At 44.6% G+C, this 20537-nt stretch overlaps 1 protein-coding gene across 2 annotated transcripts in view; it reads left to right on the top strand.

The window, feature by feature from the left end:
* Positions 1-20537, top strand: part of APBB3 (amyloid beta precursor protein binding family B member 3) — a 293244-nt gene that overhangs the window by 157263 nt on the left and 115444 nt on the right. For both annotated transcript variants that reach the window (XM_085617816.1, XM_085617817.1), the window contains exons 5-6: positions 12515-12575; positions 15541-15675. In XM_085617816.1, coding sequence (XP_085473942.1) covers positions 12515-12575; positions 15541-15675 — 196 coding nt within the window. The remainder of the gene's footprint in view (positions 1-12514; positions 12576-15540; positions 15676-20537) is intronic.

A 20537-nucleotide genomic window follows, 5' to 3' on the forward strand; every position in this document is an offset into this window, starting at 1 on the left:
TAGGGCTGTCTAGGGTCCACCTTAGGGGTGACTTTTATGTATTTCAAAGGAAGGTTTGGGCCTGGCAAGAGGGTCAACTTGCCAGGCCGACATGGCAGTTTAAAACTTCACTCACAGGCTCTGCAATGGCAGGCCTGAGACATGTTTAAAAGGCTACTAAAGTGTATGGCACAATCAGTGCTTCAGGCCCACCAGTAGCATTTAATTTACAGGCCTTGGGCACATGTAGTGCACTTTACTAGGGTCTTATATGTAAATTAAATATGCCAATTATGAATAAACCAAATGTTACCATGATTTAGGGAAAGAGCACATGCACGTTAGCACTGGTCAGCAGTAGTAAAGTGTCCAAAATACTAAAGCCAGCAAAAATGAGGTCAGCAAAACAGGAGGTCAGAGAGCACAAAATCAGTGGAAACCATGCCAAGGATGGCAGATCTAATATGTGCCTCATGGGGTATATGTTTATGGAGTATGCCCTGCCCTCTCCCTCCACATGGCTCTACAACATTTTATTAGTGCAATATTTGTTCTTGACTTGTGAGCCAAGTTCTTGGTTTTTCAGCCTTTTTATCAATGAAAATGTCTGACTCAGTTTTCAGATTCAGGTGCCTAGGCCCAGCCCCACACTTACCTGGACCGGTCCTCCGACCAGTCAAGACCCTTTCGGACCTAGCTCCATCGCATCAAGGCTCCTGCGTTATTCCTTCTACTATTTCTGCTCCACTGTTCACTTCTTTCCTCCATGTCTTCTCTCTGTTCCTCTGCTCTCACCCTCGCTTCTGTGCTCTTTTGTACTCCTTTGTGCCCTTCTGTGCTGTCATGTGCTCTTTTCTGCTATTCGTTGCTCTTTTGTGATCCTTTGTCCCATTCTTTGCTCTTTTGGGCTACTTTGTCCTATTTTGTGATATTCTCTACTCTTATGTGGTCCTTTGTGCCAATCCTTGCTCTTTTCTGCCATTTTCTGTTCTTTCGGACTTTTAAGTGCTTTTTTTTTATTTGCAGGTTTTCTCTTTTCTCTCTCATATTTGGGCCCTCTTTCACCTCTGTTGGACTCCCTGCAGCCTCCCTTCCACTTCCTGCGGTCCATCCCATCTCCCGCCTCCCCCACTCCTTACCTGTGCCTCCTGCTGCATTCTCCTTCCTGCCTCTTCTTCCCTCACCATGGTAACCACTCCCACCGCCTCCTCCCAGGACCTACTTAAGAGCAGCTGATGCCCGACCGCTCCACTGGCACACCAAAGGCAAACCCGTCTGCACCTTTCCGTGCCTGGACCACGCCTAGCACTAGAAACCTTGGTCCAATCAGCCCCCCGTGATATTCCACAGCGCACCTTCATTTGCTTGACCTAGGACACCTCTCATTCCGCTGCTGCTGCACCACGCCACCCACCACAGTAGGAGTTTTTATCTGCACCCACTGTCGGTTCTCGTGCAGCAACACAACCAAACACATCCTCTAGTGCCAACAACACCACCAACCCCTCAACCTAACACCGCCAAGCATGCCAAACACACATTCTAACAGCCACTTACATGCATGCTTCTCAACACACAATCTCTCAGCAAACATGCCACTGAGATTTGAGATCTCCTCAGCAGCAACATGTCAGACTTCCTGTTCCTCACGGAAACATGGCTCAACCCCACGTCGGCACCTGAAATCTCCATGGCTATACTAACGGGCTAAAAGATCATAAAACAAGACTGTTTTTAGACTCACTCAGGGGTCCTGAAAACACGAGGAACACCTTGCCGGGAGTCCTACCTGCTGCCCTGCTGTGCTGCGCTGTTGTGGCTGTGTGTTGCCGCTTCTCCGGGGTCTCCCATGCTGCATGTCTCCCCCGCCGCCGCCACTACAACTCGCGGCTGAAGCGGGGGGAGACTACAGCTCCCAGGATTCCTGCGGCCTGACGTCACTCACGCACCCGGAGGCGCTTAGAAGAACGCGATACCCTCCGCGTCGCGGGACGCGCGCGGGCACGCCCGGGAGAAGCCCGGGACAAGGGCGGGCCCTCTGTGGCCCTCAGAGGCCTGAAGAGACTGGGCTGGGCCCGAGACCCTGGTTTTCGTGAACTGATCCCTCTCTTTTAAGTAACAAGTGAGACTTTAATTCTTTTTAACATTTATGTATAGTCGCATTGCAACTTAAACACGCATTGTTTCTATTTAGGATGTCTAAGGCTAAAAATGATAAAACTGCAACGGGCCATAGCACTATTGACAATTACATGGTAAAAAAAGTCACTCAGATCAACAGTGACCGTCGGGCATCTCTAGGGAAAGGGCCCCCTGCAACAGCACTGGTTGAGACGCCGCCTCTGATAGCGATGGACGCTGAGGGAGAGGCAAGCGTCAATGGTGCTGCTAGAGAAAACCCGGTCACACCGATTGTGGTAAGGACTGAGGTCCATGTAGAACACCAAGATACATCCAGAGAGGATTTGGAGGAAGTTCCGCCAGCTATAAGGCCGGTACGCAACTGTAGGCGAACACAGATAAAAGGGGGTGGGAAACAGAAGAAAAAAACTTCTGTTGTAGATTCTGCTATTGTTAATGTCCCACTTAATAATCCCTTTGTGTTTACCGGAAACAAGGAGAATAACTTAAATGCTAATATTGTACAACTGGTTGCCCTCATAAAAAACCTTGAGTCTAAATTGGAATCTAAGGTAGAGGAGGCTATCAGACCTTTAACCACCAAGATAGACACTCTAACAGCTGAGGTGTCCAGGCTTAGTGACATGGTATCTTCGTACCAGGCTGCAGTTACTGGATTAAGGGATAACCCTGGGGAAGGCAGACAGGCAGGGATGGTGCGGGGAAAAATGCAGTCAAATCCCATTAATATGATGACAGTATCTACCACCGTGAGTAGGGTTCCAATAAAAGCAACCACACCAGCCACCCAAATAACAATGGATCCACAGATTCAATCTAACCCTGTTTCAAGACAGGGAACAGATAGTAGGCCGCACAGGAGTAAACGCTATCTTAACCTACCGCCTGACTGTGCGCCATTTGTGGTAGTCCTAACTAATGTCCCACCCTGCGGTACTCATCCTGCCTCACCCTATGACGAGTCTCACGCCTCACTTAAAAACAAAACAGTGTCATGGCTTAATAAAAACTGTGGCTTTCCAATTGCATATTTTGATCAGATAGTGGCAGTCAGGCGGGTGAATTGGGTGGGCCCATCGAAAAAAATGGGAAGCGGAGACTGCATTGTTGTGAACTTCAAACATCCCCAACATGTGGCCACCGCTCTCTTAAGAGCTTCGTCACTGATATATAATGAGAGCAGTATATGTGTCCGACCTCTGGGGTACTTCTATGCCCATCTCTGTCATAATTCCCCCCAACAAAGGTTGTTTAGTCCAGTGGCTGAAACTCAGACCCAGGCCATGGACACCCGCTCTCAGTATAATATTGTTAACCCGAGGGGATTTGGAAACGTTACCAATTCACAGAATAGACCTAATTTTTTGGCCCAACCTTATTCCGGGTTTAACCTCAACACACAGAACAGGTATGACCTTCTATCTGGCTTGGACATGTGTGATTGACATGAGATCCCTGTGGGTCAGGGCATCTCAATCTCAGATGAACTAGTACCTATCCTGAACTCACAGGATAAAAACTGTGGTAGCAATGTTGTCTCGTGGAACATTGCGGGGTTGGCTGCAAAAATGGCAGACATAAACTGGGTCAACTACATTAAGCAATTTAAAGTTATCTGCCTACAAGAGACATGGCTGGTTGAATGTGATCTTTTTCTAGAAGGGTACAAGGCCTTCTATGTCCCGGCCACACCATCATTAAGAGGCAGACGTAAGGGTGGACTGGTGATTTTTGTTTCTATCCTTGTTACCTGTAAAATCAGTAGAATTGATGCAAATGATCCTGGTATGATGGGTTTGGTTTTTAATGGGGAACACTGCCGAGTATGTTTAGTGAATTTTTATAATGCTGCCAATGTCACTTCAGTATCTAATTCCGTATCTGTCCTGCATGCCTTTCTCATTTCCTCTCTAAATGATTTTAATCACAACCTCATGATTGTGGGGGATCTAAATGTCCACTTGTGTGGAGACCCTCTGCACAAATGCATAAATGATTTAAGTTGTGAGCGCATGGAGGGACTCCACCTGGATCACACAATGGCTGGGGAACTATGCAATGCTCTCCTTGATAATCTGGACCTCTCCCTGGCCATGGCACTCAGGTATCCATTTAAATGTTTTGATACTCCAACCTTTAAGGGGCATGGGAGGGGCACCTTTATTGATCACATGCTGTTGTCAGCGACACTGCTACCTTTTTTAGATTCGTTTGATATTGTCCCAAGCGAATTCAGTGACCGTAATCCCTTAACAATCCGTCTGAAGGGACCTTGGTTTACTAAGGAAAGACAGATATGTAATTCCGGGAGGCTGGGCACCATAGATGGGAGGCGGCGACTCAAATGGTCAATGGTGACTCCAGATTTACTGTATAAAAACATTGTAGACACATGTACTGAGGATATTGTGAACTGCACCCAGGTAGGGGCAGACACACGACGGGTTCTCACTGCTTATCAAAATCTGTCGAAGAAGGTGTCAGAACTGATGTCGGCTCCTGCAAAGATGAGTGTGGAAAAACGTGGGCCAAGATGGTTCAATCATGATTGCTCCAAAGCTGCTCGTAACCTCAGGCTAGTACTGGCAGCTATTACGAGAGTGCAGGAAAATGTCAAACTGTGCCATAGAGAATATAAGTCCATTCTTAAATCCCATAAGGAGTCGCTAAGAGTAGAAGCGTGGAATGAGTTACTTGATCCCTCTACCTTAAAATCCAGCACCAGATTTTGGACAATAATTAAAAAACCATTCCTGGTAGAAGACCCGGGTAACGGTCTGGACTGTTGTATTACCAAGGAAGAGTGGGAAGTTCACTTCAAACAATTATACTCTTCTGGGTTACCTGTTACAACTGAGAAATTGCTTGATGCTAGGGGAGGTGCTATTAGGTTTACTAATGGTGAAGTTATGGTGGCCATTGAAGGACTTACTGCCAGAAAAGCCCCAGGGCCTGATGGGATCCCCCCAGACTTGTATAAGTCTGATCCACACTTTTGGGCGCCCATCCTGGCTGCAGTATTTAATGCAGCTGCCAAAGTGGGCTGTCCTATCTCCTGGGGACTATCAACGATTGTTCCCGTTTTTAAAAAAGGAGATAAGGGCAGTCCTCACTGCTACCGGCCAATCTCATTAATTGACTCCATGGTCAAAATTATGGGGAGAATTCTACTACAGAGAATAACATGCTGGGCGACTGAAAATAACATCATGTCGATTTCTCAGTATGGTTTCTGTGGGGGGCGCTCCACCATAACCCAGTGCCTTAGCCTCTTCCTTGTATTGAGCAAATATACCATTGTACAGAGGGGAACTGTCCATCTTGCCTTCATGGACCTTTCTTCAGCCTTCGACTGTGTTAACAGGGGGGGGGGGCTGTGGAGGTCCATGAGGGAGAAAGGTGTGGATCCTGGGATAGTCGACTTTCTAGTGGATATGCACAGTAATACCAGTGCTAACGTCAGATATTCTGTAAATGGGGACACCACTGGTAATTTCGACATAAAGAAGGGAGTGCGCCAGGGTTGCATTCTTGCCCCCTTCCTTTTTAATTTGTATATTAATGATTTAGATCAGGGGTACTCACAAACTTTCTCTCGGGGGCCAAATTTACAGTGTGGTTTGTGGCCGAGGGCCGCACCGGTGAGGGCGGGGGCAGTGGGGGAGGGGGCGGGGCTAGAGCAAAAAAAAAAAACTGTGACCATGAGGTTGAACACAGGCCCCTGCAGCAGACGCCTTCGTCCACTGAGCCACCAGACCCGGCATTCACACATCTCTATCTATCTATCTATCTATCTATCTATCTATCTATCTATCTATCTATCTATCTATCTATCTATCTATCTATCTATCTATCTATCTATCTATCTATCTATCTATCTATCTATCTATCTATCTATCTATCTATCTATCTATCTATCTATCTATCTATCTAGCTCGGTCTCCCTCCCTCCCTCTATCATTCTCCCTCTCTCTGTCTCCCTCTCTCTGTCTCCCTCCCTCTCTCTGTCTCCCTCCCTCCCTCCCTGTCTCAATCACTTTGTTTGTCTCTCTGTCTCCCTCTCTCTCTGTCTCCCTCCCTCTGTCTCCCTCTCTCCCTCCCTCTCCCTGTCTCCCTCCCTCTCCCTGTCTCTCTTCCTCTATCTCTCTCTCTCTCCATCTGCCTCACTCACTGTGTTTGTCTCCCTCACTCTCTGTCTCCCTCCCTCCCCATGTCTCCCTCCTTCCCTCTATCTCCCTCCCTCTCTGTCTCCCTCCCTCTCCCTCTCTCTCCTTCCCTCTCTCTCTCCCTGTCTCCCTCCCTCTCTCTGTCTCTCTCCCTCTCTCTCAATCAGTTTGTCTCCCTTTCTCTCTGTCTCCGTCCCTCTCTGTCTCCCTCCTTCTCCATCTGTTCTCCCTCTGTCCCCCTCCCTCCCTCTGTCCCCCTCCCTCCCTCTGTCTCCGTCCCTCTCCCAACTTGTCTGTCTCTCTCACGCTGTCTCTCCCTCCACATTTGCTATACACTTTTCAATTCTGGTTAATTCCCAGCAGTCAATCATAATGGCCTAAACACAAGGACCTTTTCAACCATTAGGAATAGGGCTACGTTTTAGAAGCCTTCTAATTGGCTGCTTGCAGTTAATCACAGCAGGCATTACTTTAACTCTCCATGAAACATGTGGGACAGTTATTTTTGCAGCCGTCGGTGGCACGCGGCTGAATTACAGCATGTAGTTTGCCCTTCTCTTTTTAGGAGGTTGCGGAAACAAGCAGATCACATAAAAATAGAGGATTTGCACTGTGAGTCCCATCTGCATTCTGTATGCTAACAGACTCAGGGTATCAGCTGGTATGACATCACATGAAAGCTGGCATGACAGTGACATCATAGAAAATCAAATGGCACCCATGGCACAAGTGAATGAGCTTTGAACACTGTAGAAAAAAATAATGCCACTAATACTGTATGAGTTAGCAATACCAGCAGCAGCTGCAAGCCATGCGTTTCAAAACACTCACCAGTACTAAGAGGGTTGTTCAGACTCTCTGCTTCAGTAGCTGGAATTTACTTACTCTCTGTCTCCCTCCCTCTCCATCTGTTCTCCCTCTGTCCCCCTCCCTCCCTCTGTCCCCCTCCCTCTCCCAACTTGTCTGTCTCTCTCACGCTGTCTCTCCCTCCCGCTTTAAACTCACCTGCTGCTCTCACTAGCTGCTCCCCCCCCCCCCCCTCCCCCTGCCCGTCACCTCACCTTCCCTGGAACACAAACAGCCGCCGCACCCAAGTACTTCACAGGTCTTTTAAAGGCCAAGTCACTTGTTAATGAGGCTTTGTTGTATTTCATCTCTTCTTAGCGCCCCTGCATCTCCACTCATTCAGAGGGGAGATGCAGGGGCGCTAAGAAGAGGTGAAATACAACAAAGCCTCATTAACAAGTGACTTGGCTTTTAAAAGAATCGCCCGGCCTCACAGCTCCGGGCTGCTGTAACCGGCGGTGCACAGGTACGATGTCTGCAAGGTCCGCGGGCCGCCAGGGAAGGCTTGCCGGGCCGCTGGCGGCCCGCGGGCCGTACTATGAGTACCCCTGATTTAGATGATTATCTACAGAATGTACAGGCAGATTGCCCTAGAGTCGGCAGGCGGGGTATTCCAGTTCTTTTATACGCAGATGATGCGGTTTTAATCTCGAGAACGGAGAAGGGACTCCAGGTGCTTTTAAATGCTTTTAACATTTTTATGTCTGATCGAAATCTATTGGTCAACAACTCCAAATCATACATAATGCATATTGGCCATAAACCCAAAAAGAATTTTATTTTTAAATTGGATGATGTCCCAATACCAGTCAAAGAAACATTCTCATATCTTGGTGTCCTGTCTGATACCAAGCTTAACTGGGGTCCACACCTGGCCAAAAAGAAAGGTGAACTGATAAGGGCTAATGTTTCTGTTTTTAACTTTGCGACAAAACTGGGTAAGAATCCAATTAACGCAATGATTAAGCTTTACAATGCCAAATCTGTTGCTACAGCTGCATATGGTAGCGAACTTTGGGGATATGTGGCTGGAGAACAGTTGCAGGTTGTTGAAAACAATTTCCTAAAACGTCTACTTTGTGTCCCCACTAGCACACCCAACTTGACAGTACATGAAGAACTGGGAATCCAGTATCTAAGTGATATTTTTTCCTTAAGGCCACTGATTTGTTGGGTGAAACTGTGGATAAATCAGGACATACCTCTTACCCATTTGATTGTAAGAGATCTTGTATCTCAGGACAAACACATGCGTGTCCCCTGGTTAAAATATCTGAAATCCTGCTTTTTCAGGCTAGGCCGTCTGAATCTGTTTGAAAATCCTAACAGAATTGTAATGGGGGATATAACAGCAATCAAACAAGCCTTCTATAAGGACAAGTTGGCTCAAAGGGAAAGTGAGGAGCTTATGAAACCAAGAATTAGGAAATATGTGATGTTAAAAACTTGTGAAAGCATGGAGCCATATTTAATGAGTAATTTCACCTCTCATGAGAAATTCTTGCTGACTTGGTTTAGATTTGACATCTTTCATCATCTTTTAATTCGACCGAAGTCAGACATTTTTAATAAGGTTACAGCACCCTGTGGCTGCGACGGGAAGTCTCCTCAGGATATGCTGCATTTTATGTTTTTATGTAGGTTTTATGAATATCCCCGCAAACGTTATCTTGTTGCACTCTTAAGGAAACTTAATTTTAACCAAATCAAACCTGCCTTTTTCCATTTGCAGCTTTTGTACAGCGATAGTGTCTTACAGGTTAAAGAATTTTTAAAATGAACCGTTAAATTAAGGAATTGCCTAGACCAATGATGTTGTACTTACTATCTGCACTTTACCATGTATCTGGATCAAGTTATTGGCAATGGGCTACGTGTAATATGATTCTTGTATGTGACTATGAATTATTGTAATAGTATGAATAATGTTTTTAATCGTATTGTATATATGTGCACTTTTATGGTGTGAAATATAACCGAATAAAGTCTCTATTGATTGATTGATTGATTGAAGACTGTCTTTACAAGCCAGGAGAAGTACTTGCCATCATCCACAAGGAAGCCATCTAATGCTGTACATCCAAGGAGAACAACACCCCCTTCATGGAACACATGCACTTCAAACTGCAACTTAGCGACAACTTCATCCTAAAAAGAACCCTCACCTATCAACCACCAGGACCACGGACCAACTTCAGAAGTCTCATCACGGACTTCATCACCCCCTTCACCATCCACTCCAGGGTCTTCATACTCCTCAGCAATTTCAATTTCCACCTAGAAGACCAAGTAAATTGTGCTACACAGCCCTCCTTGCAAGCCTGGACAACATCAGACTTACCCAGCTCATCACACACCCAACTCACATTGCAGGATACACACTAGACACAATCTTCAAAACCAGTGAAAGAATCATACACAATTCCACCTCACTGCTCGCAGGGACAGACCATTCCATCATCCACTTACAAATCACCACACGACAAGTCAACGCACCCGTCAGACTAGCATGCCGCAGTTGGGGAAAAATCTTCAAAGCAGACTGGCTCAATGCCCTCCACATGGACCAACGCAAGATCACCAAAAACCTCAATGAGGACATCTCCAATTTCAATGAGTGGATCAAGAACTGCGAAGACTCCCCTGCACCAATCAAAGCCAACAGACAAAAAAGAGACAGCAAACAAGCCAGCTGGTACACAGGCAACCTCCAATAATCCAAACATCACAGCAAACAACAACAAAAAAATGGAGAACCAACCACAAGACAACTGGCAGAACCACATACAAGGCTGTGCTCAAAGGTTACCAACCGCAACCATGAAACACCAAAAGAGAGCACTAGCAGGATGCATTGAAGTGAGCACTAGATCTACAAGGAAATCTTCTCCATTCACCAAGCCGCAGGTAACTGCATCACCCTCTCACTGCAACTCTGCAGCAACTTATCAAACTTCTTCCACAGCAAAATAGCAAATATCTACAGTAAAGTCAAACAACAACTCAACCCCAGAGACCTTCATCCTGCCCAACACCCACCAAGACAGACACTTACCCAAATGGAAAAAGCTTACCAGAAAAAACAGCAGCAATTATGCAGATGGTCCACTCCAGAGCCCCAACAGATCCGTGACCCACCACATCTGCAACACGGAAGGGTCTCCGATCAGCAACACCCCCACCCACATCATCAACACCTACATCAGATCTGATACCTTTCCAGAAAAACAGGAAACATGCTGCGGTCAAGGCCCTCCTCAAAAAACCATCACCCAACTCAAACGAGCTGAGAAACTTGTGTCCCACCTCACTGCTCCCCTACCCAGCCAAAGTGATGGAAAAGGCCTTCAACAAACAACTCACCAGCCACCTCAAACTAGTCCTCTTTCTGGATCACAGATGGCATCAAAACCACACTGGACCAAGGAGAAACTGTAGCCCTCATCCTGCTCAACCTCTCCAGAGCTTTCGACATAGTCTTTTACCACACACTTGTCAGAAGACTTCCCAACATTTTCATCCAAGGACCAGCCCTCAACTGGATAAGCTCTTTCCTCACAGGATGAACACAGATGCCCTGATTACGATGATGGGTGGACTTGCACTGCCCAACACCGTATCGGTCTGGAACTGCCCGACCATAGGTCGGCGGCTCTGACCTCCTGATTTGGATGTGACTGCCCATAGGGTGGTCGGAACCATCTGTTACACAAAGGAAGCTTGTGCAGCAGTCATAATAGGCCTACAGCACTAGCTTCCATTGTAAAATAGATGTTTTTAAACATCCCTGCACTGTGTGGCAGGAACCATGTGGTGCCTGACACACGGTGCAGCGATGTTAAGGGGTGCTCCCCAGGTGCCCCCCCAGGCCTCTAAGCAGAGGGCCGGGGGTAGGGGGACCCTGCTAGAGGCCCCCAATGTCACTTTCTGACAGCCTTTCCATGTCATAAAGGCCGACATGGAATGGCTCTCGGAAACCGACATTATATTTCCAATGGCAGAGCCGCCGTCACTAAGGGATTATGCTGTCTTTCTGACACACCGCAGTGCGGACCGCAGGGGCAGATGTCGGTGGGACCCACAGATATCGTAATCAGCTCCAGAGTGTTAGACTCCCACCCTATACATCAGAATGGAAGAACCTGATCTGCGAAGTCCCTCAGGGCTCATCCCTTAGTTGCACCCTGTTCAACATCTACATGACGCTGCTTGCTAACATCATGAGATCCCAAGGCATACCCATCAAATCCAACTCCCAAGACACCCATCACTAGAACCAACTTGACTAACTGCATGATCAAGGTAGCAGAATGAATGAGAACCAACTGCCTGAAGTTCAACTCCAACAAGACGGTAGTGCTGGTCTTGAGGTAACAAGAAGTCCTCCTGAGATTTTACCTGGTGGCCGTCAGAGCTAGGACCCACACCAAAACCCACTAACCAAGCCTGAAATTGGGAATCCTCCTGGATGATAAACTCATCATGACAGCTCAAGTGAACACCGTTAGCTCCTCCTACTTCCACATCCTACGAATACAATGCAAGATCTTCAAATGGCTGCCCCAGAACACCAAACATACCGTCACACATCACATCACATCACAAGCAGACTTTGCTATGGCAAAGTACTCCATACCAAACAGCTCCTACAGAGACTACAGACCATCCAGAACACTGCAGCAAGACTCATCCTCAACGTCCTTCATAGCACCCACATCTCACCACACGTCAGAGAGTTTCCCTGGCTCCCCATAGATGACAGCCAATTCAAACTCCTCATGCATGGATACAAGGCATTTCACAACGGTGGACCAGCATACCTGCACAAATCCACTTAACATAACATAACATTTGATTTACAAACCAAACTGTCAGATATCTTTAATTTTTTATTTGCAGTTTCAATTTGGATTTTTGTAAAACGCAGTAATGATTTACACCATGTAGCATTAACAATAGCTCTATAATCACGCATAATTCATACAACGCTTGTTCCCTGTTTGTCTGACTTTTTTACTACTGTCTTTTGGCAAAATTATACCATAGTAAGAAGCATTTTTTTGGGTTACCCTTTTAAATTTGTCTCTCTTAACCAATATGCACAGAGCTTACTAGAATAAATCTTATAGTATAAGTGCTTTTTGTAAAGTTGTGTGCAGATGACCAATAGAGGGTCAAAGTAGCAATCAAAATAATGTGTTTCCTACGTAGTAACCATCTGAACCCTTACTGTAGAGTTAATATCACCAACTGTCCAGTGTATGTATAAATGTGTTGCCTTATAGATATATGAGTCACACAGTAGTTAGAATCTTACTGTGTGATGCTGATGGGTAACTCGCCGTAGCATTGCTGACATCATTCATCTCTCTCTGTTGCAGAAGTTCTCTCTCCTGGCCTGATGAGGATGTTTCTCAGGGCACCACTGATCCAGGCTCCAGGGTAAGGGTGTTGCTAAATATTTCCTGCTAATTAGATAATTTCAAGGCTAAGATGAGTAAAAATATGTGGGATAAAGGTCATGTAAATATCGAATCCCTATCTCCAAACAGGTAAGTACAAAAATATAGAATCCAAAATATCATTGTAAAAATTATAGTTGGTCAAAATATCGAATTTTTTAAATGTCTTAAAAGTAATGTAAAATTAATGAAATAATACATATAATTAAATAAAACATACTTAAAAATACTTAAATAACTTTAAAATTAATAAATAATTACTGTAAGTTAAAAAAAAATTAATACATATATTAACGTAATATTAATGAAAAATATTCAATATTTTTTGCGTAGGTTAGCGGGCGGGTAAAATTTACTATTACCACTTCAGTAGGTGCAATAGTATGGAAAGCGTTGGATTAGGGGAGGGTAAAAATTACTATTCCCACTCCAGAGAGTGCAACAGTAGGGAAAGCGTTGGATAGCGGGAGGGTAAAAAATTACTATTCCCACTCCAGAGAGTGCAATAATAGGGAAAGCATTGGATAGCGTAGGGGTAAAAATTACTATTCCCACTCCAGAGACTGCAACAGTAGGGAAAGCGTTGGATAGCGGGAGGGTACAATTTACTATTCCCACTCCAGTGAATGCAACAGTAGGGAAAACATCAGATGCCATAGGGGTAAAAATTACTATTCCCACTCCAAAGAGTGCAACAGTAGGGAAAGAGTTGGATAGCGTAGGGGTAAAAATTACTATTCCAACTCCAGAGAGTGCAACAGTAGGGAAAGCGTTGGATAGCGGGAGGGTAAAACTTACTATTCCCACTCCAGTGAGTGCAACTGTAGGGAAAGCGTTGGATAGCATAGGGGTAAAAATTACTATTGCCACTCCAAAGAGTGCAACAGTAGGGAAGGCGTTGGATAGCGTAGGGGTACAAATTATTATTCCCACTCCAGTGAGTGCAATAGTAGGGAAAGCGTTGGATAGCGTAGGGGTAAAGTTTACTATTCCCACTCCAGTGAGTGCAACAGTAGGGAAAACGTTGGATAGCGTAGGGGTAAAAATTACTATTCCCACTCCAAAGAGTGCAACAGTAGGGAAAGCATTGGATAGAGTAGGGGTAAAAATTACTATTCCCACTCCAGAGAGTGCAACAGTAGGGAAAGCGTTGGATAGCGGGAGGGTAAAACTTACTATTCCCACTCCAGTGTGTGCAACTGTAGGGAAAGCGTTGGATAGCATAGGGGTAAAAATCACTATTCCCACTCCAAAGAGTGCAACAGTAGGGAAAGCGTTGGATAGCGTAGGGGTAAAAATTATTATTCCCACTCCAGTGAGTGCAATAGTAGGGAAAGCGTTGGATAGCGTAGGGGTAAAATTTACTATTCCCACTCCAGTGAGTGCAATAGTAGGGAAAATAATAATTTAATATTTTATTAAAAATAAATCAATTATTAATACCAAAAAAAGTATTACAATTAATTACCAATCGCACAATATATAATAATTAATTAATTATAAATACCAATATTTTTTAAATTAATTACCTATTAATAATTAATTAACAACCAATTAATTTTCAATACCAAAAATTAATAAATACAAATACCAATTAATAATTAATTAATAATAAATTAATTATCAATATACAAAAATTATTTCAATAATGAATTATTTTCAATTAAATTACTTCCCACCATATTCCCCTATAAACCCACAACCCGCTACAAATAATAAATTAAAACAATTAACATAATTATCAATTAAACAATTAATACAAATTAATTACCAATTAATACAAATTATTTACCAATTAATAATGAATCAACAACCAATTAATTTTCAATACCAATTAATAATTACCTAATAACAATTAAATTACTTCCCACCCTATTCCCCTATAAACGCACAACCCGCTACAGAAGTTAAACGCAAAATTAAATTAAAAATAATTAATAATTCCTAAAAATTATTATTTAATGTACTATAAATAAATTACTTCCCACCCTAATCCCCTATAAACCCACAACCCGCTACGGAATTAAATTACACAAACATTAAATAACATAAAATTCATTACTTTAAAAATATTCAAACATACATTCCAAAATTAATACATACTTTTAACACATATACTAACACTTAAAACACTATTAAAAAATTCGATATTTTTAACAACTATATTATGACTGTCGATATTACTTACTTCTATATTATTTAAATCGATATTTCTTGCCTGCTTTTCGATATTCTTCACCACTATATTTTGGCAATTCAATATTCTGTCCATTCTATATTAAAAACTCAATATTATGTCCAGTCGATATTTTTTTCTCGATATTATGTCTGTTTACCGATGGGATGCAACCAAGGCCTCTGCCTGCCTGAGCACCCATATTGTGCCGGAAAGAAAACATAGTCCACTCATTGCCTTAGGGATGTATTTGACAAATATCACTTCCCAAAGTTGATTGTAATCCATTGCCTTAAAAAGTAGTGCCAAATTCTTTCTTTGTATATGGGATACAGCCGCATGCACCTGCATTTGGTTCCTGTGCCCCTCTCTGTTTTCGCTCACTTTTTGTAGTCAGCAGCTGGGTAGAGATTCCATGGGAAGACTTGGGAATCATGTTGGGAAGCCTCAGGGAGAAACAGGCAGTGGTCTTGGCCAGCAGGTGGGCTGCTGCCCCTTGAAGGCTAACATCCCTCCATTTGCAGCCATTCGCAAAGGATCGTAAATAGCAACCTGCCCAGGCAATATTCATTTTGGGTGGTCATCTTGCAATGCATCCTTTTAATACATAGGTCACATCTCAAATTGTATCCCCATGTGCACACCAGTAGGTGTGCAAACTGCACTTCCTGGTTTGCAAATGGCTCTTGGTTTATTTGGCCCTGTTTTCATGAATGATTTAATGAAGCCTGCTGTAAGCAACTGTTTCCCATTATGTCTGTTCTTTCAGTGTTTTGCAGTGCGCTCACTGGGGTGGGTGGAGATACCCGAGGAAGACCTGGCTCCAGGAAAAAGTGGCATCACTGTAAACAACTGCATCCAGCAGCTGACACACAGTAAAGGCGAGGGCAGCGATCTGAGAGAGGTGAGTATGCGTCTTCAACCAGAAAAGATTCCATCCATTCCCTCATTATTTATTTTATTTTGTTTTTGTTCAGAGCACACACTGCATTATGGCAGTCACTGACATGGACGACAAATGCCCTGATTCTAAGTTAGGCAGAATTCCATGCAGGGATCCCCAGCGGCCGGAATTACAGTTACCGGGTTGTGTCTCCACATGGAATCCCCCATCTTAAGAATCGGGAATACCATGCAGAATATCAGGTTATTCGCTGTTCGAGGGGTCAAACACTCCCATATACCACCTGCCCATTTACCAACTGCCTGGAGCAGATTTTTAATGAGATTAGTGGCTTCCCTGCAGGGTGGAGGGGGCTGAGAGGCTAGCGGGAGGGAAAGGGATGAATAGTTTTGGGAGGGGGAGCCAGAGAAAAACCTTGCCAGGCTGCAGCCAAAGCCTCATGTGATTTAACCAGATCATGTTCCTGAACCAGGGAAGACCAAGTACAGGAGCATGAGCCAGCCGTAACCAGGTGCAATGGAATTCCATACAGTAAATCTGCTTCACCCAGTAGCGGCTGGTACCGGACGGGGCAGTGGGGTGGGGGATTGGGGTGTGAATGAAAAAAAGAAAGCACTCACCTGAAACGGCCGGCTGCTGCCTCTCCTCCGTCCCCGTCCTCTTCCTTCTTCCTGTCCTGGCTTCTCAATGTCCTTCCTGTCTCAGCCTGAGCCAATCACAACGCTATTGTGATTGGTCTGAGCGCCGTGGTTTGACAATCAGATGGGGAGCGGGAGCCTGTGCATGTTCCTCACCAGGCTGTGTAATGAAGCCTGGTGGGGAATATGCAAAGTGCGCATGACTGCTTAGTCAAGAGGGCCGGCCAAACAGTCATGAGCACTTAGGGAGTGCAAACCACTCCTCCCCCTGCTCTGGCCAGCCCTGCCCCACCCCGCCACTAACTTCAATAGGAAAAATACAATGATATTAACGTTAAGTTATCATTTTATTTTTCCTTTTGAGCCACTGTCTCCACCTGGCTCATTATTGGAGTGAATGAGGGGTGGGCTACCATAGCAGGTGCTACCTCTTGCTTGATCCAGGGGCGTAACACAGGCCCCCGCATCCCCCGCGGTGCGGGGGCGGGCCCACCTGCAGGGGGCCCCCTCAGAACAGAACTACGGTCTGAGGTCTCCGGAAAAATGCGGAGTGTCGGCCCCTCTGTGTACATTGCAGGGGGCCCCTTAAACATTCGTTACGCCACTGGCTTGATCTGTGGTAACTCTTGCACTGCCCATGCTATCTCTGGTCTCCGCGGTGATGACATCAGCAACAGGAATGAAAAGCATTATTCTAGGAGCCCTGTTTACTTTTGGGTATTTACTTCGAGTCTTGCCATCAATGGAGCCCGTCAGCAGCAAACAAAAAGCTGTGATGGCTAATCATGGGTCGAGGCATCATCCTGTGATACCACAGGAGGTCAAATTGTGTGGGATATTAATTCTGCTCTCCCAGGGCTCTTAGTGAATCGATGTCTGTTCCTTCACCGTGCTTTTCTGGGAGAGAAGAGGAGTAAAATCTCTTTATTTCACGGTCAAAAGCTCAGCACCCAGACCAAACTATGCTTTTCACTGTTGTGTCCCACAGAGATTCACTGTGAAGTTCATGTATATTTAATGACAAATATTTAAAAATAGCTCTTTCCACTTACAAGTTTTTTGCTGTAACATTTTTAGGAACCATATATTTTTTCCCCAAAGAGCGAGGAGTGCAGCCTGGTGTATGCAACATCTAAGTGGGAAGAGAGATGCAATGCAGTTTTGTGATCTTACCAATAAATGTATTTAGGGCTAAACATTTTGGGTCTTATTTATGAGAAGTGTCGCATTGCTGCGACAAAGCAGCAATGCAGCACTTATCAGTGCGCCCTCCTTGCGACACCATTGATGCATCATATTTACTGTATGACGCATCATGTCACAAGGAATGACAGATACGTCAGTATAACTGACGTATCTGTCGGCGCAAAACTGACGCATCGCTGGAGTTGTGTCGGAAGCATGACACAATTCCAGCAATGTTCCTTTCACATGGGGCATGCACCATGTGAAAAGGCCTGGGTCAGTCTTACGCCTGCCATAAGGCAGGCGTAAGATATTGATGCAGTAGCGTCCTAGAAGTGGCGCACTAAAATCTTATGGATTTCAATGTGCCACTTCTGCGAGGCTTTTTGCGGAGTAACACCCACCCTGCATACATTATACCTGGCGCAGGTATAATGTGGCACAGGGGTTTACAAAGTTATGCATCTGCTTAGCTGTGTCAGTTTGTAAATAGGGCATAACGTGGCACATTTTTTACGCCGCCGGTGCGTCACAAAAAGTGGCACACCGGCAGCACAAAAGAGGCGCAATGGCCCATAAATAAGCCCCTTTATTTCTTCTTGGTGCACAAATTAAGAATACTTGTTACGTTATGTTAATTTATGTAATGTTATGTTGTGTTATGTTATGTGCGTTATGTTATCCAACGTGATTACCAATTGACATTATAATGTATTGAATAGGATCTGTTCAATCCTGTATAATCCCCACCTGTTCAGTAGTGCCAGGTATACACGGGGACATTCATAAATAAACAAAATAGTTTTGCGTTTGATTTGAAAATATGCGTATAAAAAGATGAAAAACAAGATATATTGGTGAACAAACATTGACAAAGACCGGAGGTCTGGCATTTGCAGCCAGCTTTTAAGCTTTGGCAGTTCCTGTTTTGTTCTGTCATGGTTTGTGCAAAACGTTATTGTTGGGAAAGCAGTGGGCTCTCATCATTCTAAAAACGTCATTAGCTAAACATATTTTTTGGTTGCAAAAAAACACGGACATTACCATAGTAGCCTCTCATTCAGAAGGGGCTATTTTGTGTATGTGCTCTTTGTAAAAGGGAAGCTGTAACTCAAAGTAGTCAGCCAGTAGCTGTAGTGGGATGACTCATTGTCAGAAGATTCATGCATGCTGCAGTGGTTGGATAAAAAATGTGAATGACACAACAACAGACTATTGTATGAAGTCTGAAGTAAAAACCCCTGTAAGTAACTATTTTATATATGTGATGCTAGTGAAATCAATAGGTCTTGGCTGGGACCTAAAAAGCCAATCAGTCTGGCGCTGACTGCCAGACTCTTGCCTTTGCAAATGCTTTTTGTAATATTTTGGTAAAACTTTCTTACAAATAGAGAGGCTTGCAAAGACAGATAGAGAGGCCTAATAGGCAGACAGACAGAGAGATAGACAGACAGATAGATCGATAGATAGATAGATAGATAGATAGATAGATAGATAGATAGATAGATAGATAGATAGATAGATAGATAGATAGATAGATAGATAGATAGATAGATAGATAGATAGATAGATAGATAGATAGATAGATAGATAGATAGATAGATAGATATAATATAATCGTTAAATGTCCATAGAAGCATGGCATACAGGAGCACTAAAAGCACACAAGAAAGTTATACAAGCAGTACGTACGGACCTCCTTTCCTACCCAGTCAAAATGCTGGAAAAAGTCATCAACAGGCACCTCTCTGATCACCTCGTCAAACACCAGCTTCATAACACCACACAGTCAGGATTCAGACCCAATCAAAGCACAGAAACCGCCCTTATGGCAGCAATGGATAACATTTGGATGATCCTCGACAGGGCGGAAACTGTAGCCCTCATCCTTCTAGACCTATCAGCAACCTTTGACATCATCTGTCATACCCTCCTAATCCAACGACTCCACGAAGCGACCATCCAGGGACTCTCCCTGAAATGGATCTGCTCCTTCCTCACAGGAAGAGCCCAAACCGTCAACACGCCACCCTACGCTGCTAAAGCACGATATCTTATTTGTGGAGTATCCCAGGGCTCCTCGCTCAGCCCAATGCTCTTCAACATCTACATGACCCTGCTGGCTGACATCATATGAGCTAACAACATAAACATCTTGACTTATGCCAACGACACACAACCGATACTGTCCCTCTCAAACAAACCACCCAAAACTAGGAACAAGTTTAACGCATGCATGACAGAGTTAGCCACCTGGAGGAAATCCAATTGCCTCAAATTGAACTCAGAAAAGACCAAGGTGGTAGTCTTTGGGAAGAAGGTCTCACCATGGGACTCTCCCTGGTGGCCCAGAGACCTTGGACCCAACCCCATGTCATGCTCGCAGGTCAGAGGCCTAAGAATCATCATAGACAACAAACTAGACATGATCGCCCAAGTCAGCACATTGATCTTGGCCTGTTTCAACACACTAATGATGCTGAAGGAAATCTTTAAATGGCTACCGGACAACACCAGGAAAACAATCACCCAAGCCTCATCACGAGTAGACTAAACTTTGGAAACACCCAGTTCACAGGGATTATCAACCAGCTCACAAGAAGACTGCAGACCATTCAATACAATACGCAGCACTCAGACTAGTCCTTAACCTCCCACATCAAGCACACATCACACCGCCCCTTAAAGAGCTCCACCGACTCCGATACACAAGCGTGCATGCTTTAAACTCCTTACCCACTCCTACAAAGTTCTCCACAACACTGAGTCTGCCTACCTGAACAGTCGCATTCACTTCCTACGCTCTGTCGATCTCTCACTGGCACACACCCAAAGCACACACAAAAGTAGAGCGTGGGACCACATCTTCGCGTACCTGGCCCCTAAAGCCTGGAATGACGTCCAACAACACATCAGAGCTTCCACTTCTCTTCTTGACTTTTGCAAGCAGCTGAAGACCTGGCTTTTAGAGTAAGCCTCCAGGGCTAGCCTCACACATCTGCTACAGAGTGCTGTGATACCCTCATGGGTGATTAGCAT

Source organism: Triturus cristatus, chromosome 7 (genome assembly GCF_964204655.1).
Source record: "Triturus cristatus chromosome 7, aTriCri1.1, whole genome shotgun sequence".
Lineage (NCBI taxonomy): Eukaryota > Metazoa > Chordata > Amphibia > Caudata > Salamandridae > Triturus > Triturus cristatus.